This window comes from Zootoca vivipara, chromosome 6 (assembly GCF_965207765.1).
Source record: "Zootoca vivipara chromosome 6, rZooViv2.hap1.1, whole genome shotgun sequence".
Taxonomy (NCBI): Eukaryota; Metazoa; Chordata; class Lepidosauria; order Squamata; family Lacertidae; genus Zootoca; species Zootoca vivipara.
This window is the reverse complement of record NC_142589.1, coordinates 83,508,886-83,521,357: the sequence shown is the minus strand read 5'-3', so window position 1 is coordinate 83,521,357 and position 12,472 is coordinate 83,508,886. Positions and strand designations below refer to the sequence as shown.

Genomic DNA, 12,472 nt, shown 5'->3' with positions numbered 1-12,472 from the left:
AAAGGGACTCCCGGGCTCCCTTGTCGTAAACCACTCCGGCAAAGACCCCCAGCAGCCTCCTCCTCCTACCGACGACCCTCCGGTACCTGCCTCTCGGCCAGTGCCGGTGCGAAGCAGCCCTAGACGAGGAGAATCCCCGGCTGAATCAGACACTCAGCCCTCCCCACCGGCCCTCTCTTCATCAAAGACCCCCTTCTCCGCCCCCCCACTCTTTGCAGCGCGCGGCTCCAGGAGGAGGGGCCGCGATGCTCGCCGGTGCCCGGGCAGAGGGAGTGGGAGCCGCTCGGCCGGCGAGCCGAAGGACGGGCCCAAGGTGACCGCTCGCTCGGGCGCGCCCTTCTCGCCGCCGCCTGGGCCCCCAGCCCGGCGCGCCCTTCTTTGTGCCTTGGTCCCCCCGGGGCCGCTTCAGGTGGGGCCGGCCGGGCGCGCGCGCCCCCCGCGAGCATCTTTGGGTCCGCGCCCGCGTGCGCGCCTGTCTCCCTGCCTGCCTTCCTGGAAAGCGCTCCGGGCAGCGGCGGGGCGAGGCGGGCGGGCGCGGGACCGGGCCGGAGCGGAGCCCCGGGATTGGCTGCGGCGGCAGCGGATGATGCTGCGGGGCTGCGCCGGGGGCCTCCGCCGCCGGCCTCCGCCCGCCTCCTGCAGCCACTGAGCATCGCCGCCGTCGCCACAACCGGGCACCGGGCGCGGCAGGGCCGTGGGACGCTTCTCCGCGGCGTCGGGGCACCCTAGGGAGGTAAGTCGCGGGGGGCCCTAGTCATGCAAAGCGCTTCCATGCGAAGGGGATCCAGAAAGGGAGTTAGACACCCGACCCCCCCGCCACCCCAAAATCGCTCTGTTTCGGTGGGTGGTGGGGCTGGCCGGCTCTATACAGTATTTGGCGCTGGCCTTATCTTTGGGGACGGAGTGGGGTCTGGTCCTCCGTTTGGGGCCGAGAAGGGTCTTGGGGTGATGGTTTTGGTCTGCCCGAGGGAGGGCAGGGGCTGCAGGCTCTCTCCCCCCCACACATCCCGCCCCCCAGTTTTCTGCTCCCGGCGGCGGAGGAGAGGCCCTCCCGGCTGGACCAGCGCGTGCTTGGCGGCATGTCCGCGCGCCTCGGAAAGGCACCGGCGTCCCCAAAAAACTGTGGCCGCGAAAGGTCAGCGGACACCTCTCCCTCCCTGCCAGATAGAAGGGCAAAGCCGGAGGAGAAGGGCCTGCTCAGTCCTTGCCCCCCCCCGGCCCCAGCCCAGCAGGATCGGCGCCCAGAAGCACCTGCAGTTCTCGGGTCAGTGCCCAAAGATGGTGCTGGGATGGAGGTGCGTCTGCAGCGCTGCGGAAGGGGGGAAAACAAGCTGCTCTTGCCACCCCCTCTTCTCTGTGGCTCTGCCCGCCCTTTCTAGGGATTGTTCCTGCCCCCCGGATCCTCCAAGAAGCCCAAGCCCCACTGGGGGGGGGGCTCCTCTGCTGCGATCCTGGGTGGCTCCCCAAGGGTCGTGCAAGAGGATCGTGGGTCAGCCCTCCCTCTTGGGCCCAGACAATTTTGAGACTTCAGCGTTTTAAAAAGCTGAGCTTGAAGTTCCTGAAAATAGCAGTGCTTAGAAGCTGGGCTCTCTATTATTCTGGAAATATATGGGGTTTTAAAATAGCTAAATGGGTGAGCAGGCTGCATCCTACCCGCCAAATTCCCACAGGGATGATGTGGTTGGCCACTGTGAGTACAGGATCCTGGAGTAATGGGCCTGATCCAGCAGCCAGGCTTTTCTCCTCTTGGGCGGAGCCAGGATTTTGGTTGGGGGGGGGAGGACTTTGTTGGGCAGAACCAACATGATTGGTCATTCAATTTAAGTATGGTACTGGTATTTCTGTTGTTTTACTTGATGGGGAGAGCTGCCTCCCCCTTGGCTATGCCAATACTTTTCCAGTTCTTACAATTACTTACTTGCATCAACTGTTAGATAAGTTATTAACTGAAGTCAACACAATTAGATCTGGACTTTGGTCAACCTGGGGGGGGGGCCCTCCAGATTCTTTGGACTACAATTCCCATCAGCCCCAGCCAGTCAGGTCCTGCATGATGGGAGTTGTAGTCCAAAGCATCTTGGGTCTGCTTGAAGGCTGGCCAGGCCCTTTTCCCTTCACCCAAGGTGCCTGGAGCTGTTAAAATTGGCTGTTCGATGGGCAATTGTAGTGTGTGTGTGTGTGTGTGTGTGATATGGTAATACAATACAATACAGTATAATATGAAAAAAGAGCTTAGAGGTTTACTGTACAATCAAGCAGTATGCCATCTACAATCAAGCAGTACTGTACACAGTATAGAAATTTTGCTAATTAAGTAATAATTGGCAGCATGACTGTGAGTCCTGAGACAAATTACGATTCTTTATGACTTTAGACGAGCTTCAGACTGGTCTACCTTGCAGAGCTATTGTGAAAGCCTCTCTCTGCCATGCTCCCCCCTTGCCTCCCTCCCAATGCCTTCTCCTCCTGCCTCCTGGACATGCCTCTAGATCCCAGTTGCTGGAAACTGTGGGAGGGAAGAGGGGTTTTGTGCATGGATCCTGCTTGCAGGTTTCTGGCCAGCCACTGTGAGAAGAGGTTGCTGGACTAGGTGGGCCACTGGCCAGAGTCATCACTGTTGCCTTTGAGGCTTCCCTTATGTTGGACACAGTATTCCAGGTGTGGTCTGGCTAAGGTAGAATAGAGTGGGACTCTTACTTCCCTTGATCTGGACACTAGACTTCTGTTGTTGCAGCCTAGAATAGTGTTACCCTTTTTTTTTTGCTGCTGCTGCATCACACTGTGGACTCATGTTCAGCTTGTGGTCCACCAAGACCCAGAGATCCTTTTCACATGTCCTTCTAGTAAGCCAGGTGTCCCCCATACTATATTTGTGCATCTGGTTCTTCCTGCCTAACTGCAGAACTTGACATTTGTCCCTATGGAAATTCATTTTGTTAGCTTGCACCCAGTTCTCCAATCTGTTAAGGTCATTCTGTCTTCTGCGGCATTAGCTACCCCTCCCAGTTTGGTGTCACCTGCAAATTTGATGAGCACCCCCTCAGTTCCTTCATCCAAGTCATTCATAAAGGCGTTGAACAACAACAGGCCCAGGACAGAACCCTGCAGCAGCACCCCACTTGTCACTTTCCCCCAGGATGACGAGGAACCATTAATGAGTCCTCTTTGGGTTCAGTCAGTCAACCAGCTACAAAATCCACCTAACAGTTACCTCATTCACCCCACATTTTACCATCTTCCTCATGGGGGACTTTGTCAAAAGCCTTACCGAAATCAATATACACTATGTCCACAGCATTTCCCTGATCCAAAAAAGAGAGAGATTGGTTTGGCATGACTTATTTTTGAGAAACCCATGCTGGGTCTTAGTAATCACAGCATCCTTTTCTAAATGCTCACAGACCAACCGTTGTATTATCTGTTCTTGGACCTTCCCTGGTATAGATATCAAGCTCACTGGTCGGTAGTTACCTGGGTCTTCCTCCCCCCCCCTTTTAAGATGGGGACAACCTTTGCCCGCCTCCAGTCTGTAGGGACCTCACCTATTCTCCAAGAATTCTCAAAGATCATAGACAAAGGCTCTGAAATCAAGCTCCTTGGATGCAGATCATCAGGCCTTGGAGATTTGAATTCATTGGGGTCACGAAGAGTCAGACGTGACTAAATGACTAAACAACAACAAACAAGTATCTAGGTGTTCCCTTACTATCTATTTTCCTATCTTGGGCTGCAGCTCCCTCCTTACAATATTTATTCTGTTATCACCAGGTTGGGCAACGCTTTCTTTTTGGGTGAAGACAGAGGCAAAGTAGGTGTTGAGGAGTTCCGCCTTTTCTCTGTCACCCAAGAGCATTTCTCAGTCTTCCCCACACAGAGGACCTACCACTTGCCTGTTCTTCCTCTTACTTCGGACATAGCGAAGAAAACTTTATTATTATTTTTTACCTCTCTTGTAAGCCTGGGCTTATTCTAAGCTTTAGCCAGCCTGACCTTCCCTCTGCAACTCGTGAATATTCCTCCTTTGTGATTTCCCCTTTCTTCCATTTCTTATACATGCCCTTCTTCAGGGCTGTCTTTAGCAGGTGCGGCGCTGGGGTGCAAATTTCTGCCCAGTCTTCCTAAATTACCATGGATAGTGTTGGGGTGGCCATACTTGCGCACTGCCAGCCATATGGTTGGCCGGGTGCAGCTTCCATCCTAAGCCTTTGCGGGGATCACTCTCCTCCCGAGGAGGCTTGGGAGGGAAGCTGCTCGTCTGCCAGCCTTATGGTTGGTGGGGCACAGTTGTCAGGCGTCCAGGGAAAGGGAAGGCTGTTGGCAAAGCCGCCCAGCTCCCTCACCTGCTGGGGTGCCCCTGAGAGGCCGGCGCCCTGGCGCGATGCACCACTAAGCCCTATGGGAAAGACGGCTCTGCCTTTCTTAACTCTCAGCTCATCTGTAAGCTCCTTATGCAGCCGCACTGGTTTCCTTAGATGCCTCCCAGTTTTCTTCCTTCCTTTTCTTCCTTCGGATTCCTGGGTGCCCCCCATGAAATATCCCACTCCGTCTCTTCTGGGGTTCCCCTGCCTTCTCTCCACCTGGGCGTTGGCTCCTGGCCAGTGATGCAGACTGTCCAGCCTCCTCCCTCACCTTGGGAGCCAAATGGGCTGGGGAAGGGGATGGGGCAACCCGGATCCCGACTTGCCAGGAGGGCGAGGCAGAAAGCAGGCCTTCTCAGCCCAAAGCAAGGGAGTGGGAAGGGGGTTCCTTGCAGACAGCACTCCACGTTAAAGAACCAGCCCTGCAGAACCCTTGGAAAATAGTAACGGGCTACTGTCTGCTTTCTAGGGCAAAAGCTCCCCCTCCTCATTTCATTTCTTCTATTTCTATGCTGGTTTTCATTCAAACAAATCCCAAAGCGACTTACAAATAACCAGAACAGAACATCACAGCTATTGTGTGCATCATATTATATGATTAACGAATCATCCATAAAACCAGGGCTTTTTTTCAGCCGAAACTCCCCGTTCCAGCACCTCCCCTGCCGTTGCTATTCTAAGAGAACAAGGGAGGTGTTCATGGTGAGTTCTGGTTCCTCTTTTTCTAGAAAAATAGTCCTGCATAAAACATAATATATAAAACAGTATTTAAAAAAACAACAACTAAAAGTTAAGCGAAATCCTATTATGTTCGCATACTCCTCTCTCTTAGAACTCTTCCACCCGCTTCAGTTTCTCCAGTTCATTTAAATAAACCCATCCAGGGTCCAAGGGGGAAATAACTTACAGCAGGCATAGGCAAACTCAGCCCTCCCGATGTTTTGGGACTACAATTCCCATCATCCCTGACCACTGCTGCTAGCTAGGGATCATGGGAGTTGTAGGCCAAAAACATCTGGAGGGCTGACTGTCCTCCAGTTTGCCTATGCCTGACCTACAGCAACAGAGCAATACTTTAGCTCAGTGTTTCCCAACCTTGTGCCTCCAGCTGTTTCCGGACTACAATTCCCATCATTCCTGACCACTGCTCCTGCTAGCTAGGGATCATGGGAGTTGTAGGCCAAAAACACCTGGAGGCACAAGGTTGGGAAACACTGCTTTAGCTATAAAGCAGGATTTATGTCTCATGGGGTGCTGGGAGGAGCTGCTGCTTTGTACAGAGTTAGGCCCTTGAGGCTCCATCTGGCTCACTGTTGCTTACACTGACTGGCAGCAGCTGTCTGGCCTTTCAAAACTGTCCTCTCCTTGACTCTCAAACTCTGCCTCCTTCAAAACTCTGCCTTTGCATTGCGTCCTCTCAGTTGGTCTTCTGTGCCATCTCCGCAGGAGGGCTGGCCGGGGCTCCAGGCGCCCATGAGGTCCTTCTGCGCAGATCCGTAAAGGAGCCTTCCTCCCGGCGCCAGGGGCAAGATGGCAAATGTCACGCCAGCCAAGCTGGACAACCTGGAGGCGCAGCAGCAGCAGCAGCAGCAGAATAACAACACCCGGTGGGAGAGCACTGAACACCACCACCACCACCGGCCCTGGGATGAGGCCACGGCCACGGCCAAACTCTTTGAGTGCTCGCGGATCAAGGCCTTGGCCGGTACGTCTTGCGTGGTTCTTGCCGGCCTGCAAGGATATAAACGGTTGGACAAGGGGAGGCTGAATTGCAGGTGGCAGGCACAACATGGGTGAGCTTGGTTGGGATTTCAGACGCCCAGGGTTGGAAGGGACCCCCAGTGGACATCTAGTCCAACCCCCAGCAATGCAGGATGTGCCAGAGCACAGGGATGTGGTCTGACCCCCCCCTCCCCCCAAGATCCCGCAGGATTGCTCAATAAGAGACGGAGGCACAATTGCAGGGAGCAAGGAGGCCAGCTTTGTCGGAGTCAGGGGTACTAAAAAAACTGCTTAGCCCCACCCCCCACCCCCCAGTTCCCTAAACTCGTCGCCAGTGACCGCTTCCCTACCCTGCAAAGCGCATTATTCAGAATAGCGCCTCGCACAACCCGCTAAGGAAGATAACAGCGTGGTGAAATTCAAAATGGGAGCGATTAATTGCACATTAATTCCAAATCCAATAAAGTCTGCTTAATTAATTCCGCAAGATGCGTTCCCGATCTAGCACGCCAACGGGGCTGGCAGCTGAATCTGACTTTGGTACTGACGATGGGACAGTGCCCCCTTTGCTTGGGGGGGGGGGCAGCAGGCTAGCTTGCCTGGGGGGGGTGGAGGGAGAGCAGAATCTCGAGGATTCTTGGCGATTCCCCCAGTGCCAAAGGGTCTGTCTGTCCCTCCCGTCTCCCCGGCAGCCTCTGAATAGTGAGAGGCTCCTGCCCCCCCTGCCCAGCCTTATTCTGCCAACCCTGAGCCCCTCTGGCACCCAGAAGCCCCCCTCTCCCCCGCTTTGAAAATTGCTTGTGGGGCTCATATCAAAGACAGCCGCAGAATAGCTGGTGGAAGAATAAATAGGGAGGAGAGCTGGGTTCCACCCAGTTCAGCCTTGTCTACACTGACTGGTAGCAGTAATGCACATGGCGGCAGTTTCCTTCATCAATGAGAAGCTGCCTGCCTGCCTGGGAGGGTGGGAGGGGCCAGACAGACAGCCGAGTCAGCTGTCAATTTGCCGGGTCAGTTCATCTGTGAAGCTGGGGGGGGGGGAAGGGGGCTCTCTCTAGGAGAGGCAAGGGGGCTTAAGCTCACTTTGCTGGTGGCGCTGGGTTAGAAATCGGCCCCAGCATATCATTGGAGACAGACCCTTGCTGGAGTCTCCCTCATTGCCTGGGGTTGGGCTAGATGACCGCTTGGGGTCCCTTCCAAGTTCTTATTTTTATTTTTATTTACACGTTTAAAATTACACAAATCAAACACACTTTTCTGTTATGAAAGAAAAGAAGGAGAAAAAATAGAAGAAAAAATAGAAAATAAAGTTAAATGAAAAATCTCATTAAAGACATACAGTTTTTTAAGAAATACAAACCATCATCGACATTATTATAAACATATATTTCCAGTAAGAGCTCCTTTTATCTTCACCTTATCAATTTCTCCTCACTACTCTTATTTTCTTACCTATGCCTAATCTCTGGTTTTATTCCCTGACTTGTTAATGACTTCCTTCCACTTCTATGCCATGGGTAGGCAAACTAAGGCCCGGGGGCCGTTTCCGGCCCAATCGCCTTCTCAATCTGGCCCACAGACAGTCTGGGAATCAGCGTGTTTTTACATGAGTAGAATGTGTCCTTTTATTTAAAATGCATCTCTGGGTTACTTGTGGGGCATAGGAATTCGTTCACCCCCCCATATAGTCCAGCCCCCCACAAGGTCTGAGGGACATGGACCAGCCCCCTGCTGAAAACGTTTGTTGACCCCTTGTATGAAGTTCATAATTTCTCATTTCTAAAATTTCCTGCCTCTGTTCTTGTTCTACGAAAGACCATTCTCTTAACTCTGTGGGATTTAGTGTATGCTCAACCACGAGTCATTGTTGGAAATGTATTTCATCATGTTATTTTTAAAAACACCCCATTCTAAAACATCCCATCCCATTTTAAAAACACCCCAATGATTTCTGATGGATTCTGTTGGTTTTGCTAGTCCAAGATATTCACATCGCTGTTTTGACTCGGGTCCCTTCCCAGTTCTATGGCTCTGCAGCCGGCAAAGCGGGTGGTCTCCGGGCAGAGTCCTCTGGGTGATCTTGGGGTGGGTGCCCTGGTGGGCAAAGGGAGGGGACTGGGGGTACCCTGGGGGGCTCCGCCTACTCAGCTTGACCCCCCTCTTCCTGCCAGACGAGCGTGACGCTGTGCAGAAGAAGACCTTCACCAAATGGGTGAACTCGCACCTGAGCCAGGCCTCCTGCCGCATCAGCGATCTCTACACCGACCTGCGGGACGGATTCATGCTGACCAAGCTGCTGGAGGTGCTCTCCGGGGAGCAGCTGGTGAGGAGGGGCTTTGGGGCGAGAGGAGGCTAGGAGTGTCTTGGGGGGGGGCTTCGAAAGAGGAAAACATGGGCCCAGACCTGTGGATTTCTGTGTTGCGCTGATGAACGCACTCTGCACATGGTCAGGGGCGTTTCCTTCTTCACTCCGACGCCACTGGCTCCAGGATTTCTGAGGTTTTGCTCTGGGGGGGGGGCAGGAGAAGGGCCTGATGCGAGATGCATTTGCAATACAGAATGCACTCTGCAGATGGTCAGGGGCGTTTCCCTCTTTGCTCTAACCAGGTCTGGAGTTTCTGGCGTTCAGAGCAGGCTCTGGGGTTTTGCTCCGTGGGGGGGGGGAGAGAAGGACACAATGTGGGATGCGTTCTGTGTTACAAAAGAGAGTGCACTCTGCACATGGTCAGAGAATACCCTCCTTTGCTCTCACACCGCCGGCCTCAGAGTTTCTGGCCTTCGGAGCAGATTCTGAGGTTGAGTTCTGTGAGGGGAGGAGAAGGGCCTGAGGTGGGGTGTGTGTGGCTTTCGGGGGGGGGAAGAGAGTCTCTCCCACACACACCTGTCTGCTTCCGCCCCCGTCAGCCCAAGCCCACCCGTGGCAGGATGCGAATCCACTCCCTGGAGAATGTGGACAAGGCCCTGCAGTTCCTGAAGGAGCAGCGCGTCCACCTGGAGAACGTGGGCTCCCACGACATCGTGGATGGAAACCACCGCCTGACTCTTGGCCTCATCTGGACCATTATTCTGCGCTTCCAGGTAGGGCCCGGGGGGGGGCGAAGACCCCCGCCCATAGCTGCCAAGTCTCCCATTTTTCACAGGAAACCCCCGTATTTAAACCCGTTTCCCGCTGTTATCCCGAATAGAGAAAAATCCCGTAAATCCCCCGGATTTCCTACCTGCCAGGGAGGCTCCTTCTGCGCATGTCTGGACATGCGGAGAACCGATTTCGGGTGCCGCTCTGCCCATATCTGGGCACCGGAAGTTGCTTCTTCACATGTCCAGACATGTGTAGAAGCGACTTCTGGTACGACAATGCTGCTGATCCCGGATTTTTCTTACCGGGAGTTGGCGGGTATGCCCCTGCCGCACATCTGGGGCTCTGTGGGGCTCTAGGGCTTCCTGTTGGCCGCTGAGAGTGCGAATTGTGGCTGTTGGAACACACTACAGTGGCACCTTGGTTCTCAAACGCCGAAAACCCGGAAGGAAGTGTTCCGGTTTTCGAACATTTTTTGGAAGCTGAACGTCCGATGTGACTGTCGGCCATTGTTTCCGGGGCGCCTGCACCAATCAGAAGCTGCGCCTTGGTTTCCAAACATTTCGGAAGTCAAATGTTTGATTGTTTATGTGACTGCGGTAATGGATAAAAGCCCCCCATCCAAACAATGGCTATCATCAGTGCAGGTCAGAAAAAAACAGTAATTTTTATTTTTATTGTCCACCATACTGTCTTATTTATTTTATAGTACAATACAATAATTATTGCTTTCATTTTAGGATCAATGGTCTCATTAGAGAGTAAAATTCATGTCAAATTGCTGTTTTAGGGTTTTGTTTTGTTTTTAAAAAAGTCTGGAACGGATTAATCCATTTTGCATTACCAAAAAGCGTTTGAAGAACCAAAGTTTGAGCCTGCTCTGAATTGTTGGTATTTGTTTCCGTTCTTGTTCTTACTATGCATTTTGCGTTTACGTTTTATATTTTACTATTATTAAATTTGTATACTGCCCTCCATGCGAAGATCACAGGGCAGTTCACAACATAAAAACACAAAATGAAAACACAAAAGGCAAAAGAAGAACAACAAGAAGAACAATAACCCCGAACTGCCCTGTGCTCTTTGACTGAAGGGCAGTATACAGATTTAATAGATAATAGAACGATAGCACGTCCCCAGATTTATTTATTTATTTTACAGTGGTACCTCAGGTTCAGTACTTAATTGGTTCTGGAAGTCCGTACTTTTTTTTAAAAAAGCAATTTATTAAATTTTTCAAATAAACACTTTAAACAAAACAAAACATTCAACAACAAACACAAACACAACACACACAAATTTTCTCTTTTTTAACACCTGTTCATCTATCTCAAATTCCCAATGCTCTGCCGAGCTTTGACTTCCCTCCCTCCCCTCATCTGGTTTTCTTATCAACTCTTATCTCGCAGTTCCTTTACTCCTTCTACTTAAAGTCATTTCGTAGGATTTATTTCAGTCCTGCAAGTGTCTTTAAGCTTCTACAATTCCTCTCCATATAGTCCACAAATTTACTCCAGTCTTTTTGGAACTTTGTCTCTCCCTGGTTTCGGATCCTGCTAGTCAGTCTTGCTAATTCAGCATAGTCTATCATTTTTGTCTGCCACTCTTCAATCGTCGGTAACTCCTGAGTTTTCCAGGAAGTCCGTACTTAACCTGAAGCGTACATAACCTGAAGTGAACTTTCCCATTGAAAGTAATGGAAAGTGGATTAATCGGTTCCAGACAATGAAAAACACCCCCTAAAACAGCAATTTAACACAAATTTTACTGTCTAATGAGACCATTGATCCATAAAATGAAGGCGGTACCTTGGGTTAAGTACTTATTGGTTCTGGGGTGCCATTTGCACCCCGAAAAGTACTTAATCCGAGCGGCGATAGCACGTGTGCGTGAAGCGACGATAGAGCACTTCTGCGCATGTGCGAACCGCGCAGATCGCTTCTGCGCATGCGCGAACCACGCAGATCACTTCTGCGCATGCGCGCATGGCGGAACCCGGAGGTAAACACTTCCGGGTCCGCGGAGTATTTAAACTGAAAGTACTCAAACTGAAGCGTATTTAACCCGAGGTATGACTGTAGTTCCTATAATTTACACCCTGCTTGGTTGCCAAAATGAATGAATAAAAGAAAGGAACCTCAAAGCAATGAGAACAGGATTCGAACTATGAGCCACAGAAGGAATGAGAGGTGATGGTCTGGTGGTTGTGATGCAAGGGAGAGAAGACAGGGTTCTGCAAGGGGGAAGAAATGAGAAACGGGAGGCGAAGTCGGGGGGAAACAAATAAAAATTTATTATGTTTTGGAGTGCATATGTGAAATTCTTGAAATTTAATAAAATAGGAAGGAAGGAAGCTGAATGCGGTTTGCAAAGAGATAAAACAAGAAACGCCAAGGGCAACATGTTGCAAAAACTGAAACTGCTAAAACGTTGAAATTTGCAGATCCAGGTGATCAAAATAGAAACGGAGGACAACCGGGAGACTCGCTCCGCCAAGGACGCCTTGCTCCTCTGGTGCCAGATGAAGACGGCCGGGTGAGCAGTGAGCGAGGGCAGCTCCCCTTCTCTTTTTATTTTATTTTATTGAATTTATTTACAACACATACACACACACTTGTCAAACTAAACATGAGAATAATAGTACAGAATCAAAAGAAAAACAAACAGCAACAAAACAAAAAACAAATAATACAAAAAAGACATGATAACCTACGAAAACTTACACAAAACGAATAATCAATTATATATATATCAATTATATATATTATTATATATATTATTAATATTATTAATATATTATTCTTATATATATTATTAATATATATTATTTTATATATATATATCAATTATATATATAATTGATTTATAATGGGAATCAGTGTGTTTCTACATGAGTAGAATGTGTGCTTTTATTTAAAATGCATCTGGGTTATTTGTGGGGCATAGGAATTCGTTCATCCCCCCCCCCAAATAGTCCAGCCCACCACATGGTCTGAGGGACGGTGGACTGGCCCATGGCTGAAAAAGGTTGCTGACCCCTGGTCTATATCTTTAACATTCTTTTTTCTTTCTTTCACTTGGTGTTTACTCAAACCCTGCTAATGAGTCTAATTCTTTACAACACTTCTGCAAATATAATATAAATGTATTCCAGTCTTTTTAAAAGTCTTTGTTGCCTTTATCTCTTAACCTTGCCGTAAATCTCGCCATTTCTGCGTATTCCATCATTTTAAGTTGCACATCGAAGCTCAATCAAGACCTGCCAACGGCAGGCTTGCAGAGAGTCTCCCCCCCCCCTTCAATTCAGGAATATGCA

The 12,472-nt window shown here is 50.5% G+C and overlaps 1 protein-coding gene across 2 annotated transcripts in view; it reads left to right on the top strand.

Annotated features, from left to right (window-relative positions):
• Positions 1 to 596: 596 nt before the first annotated feature.
• The window catches only part of SPTBN4 (spectrin beta, non-erythrocytic 4), a 109,272-nt gene continuing 97,396 nt past the window's right edge, over positions 597 to 12,472 (top strand). The window contains exons 1-5 of one of the 2 annotated variants that reach the window (XM_035118507.3): positions 597 to 733; positions 5,805 to 6,063; positions 8,252 to 8,403; positions 8,985 to 9,158; positions 11,600 to 11,691. In XM_035118507.3, the coding sequence (XP_034974398.3) occupies positions 5,889 to 6,063; positions 8,252 to 8,403; positions 8,985 to 9,158; positions 11,600 to 11,691 (593 nt within the window). In that variant the 5' untranslated portion in view covers positions 597 to 733; positions 5,805 to 5,888. Of the gene's footprint in view, positions 734 to 4,991; positions 5,061 to 5,804; positions 6,064 to 8,251; positions 8,404 to 8,984; positions 9,159 to 11,599; positions 11,692 to 12,472 lie in introns of those variants that run through there. The other variant, XM_088671247.1, reaches the window with a different exon arrangement.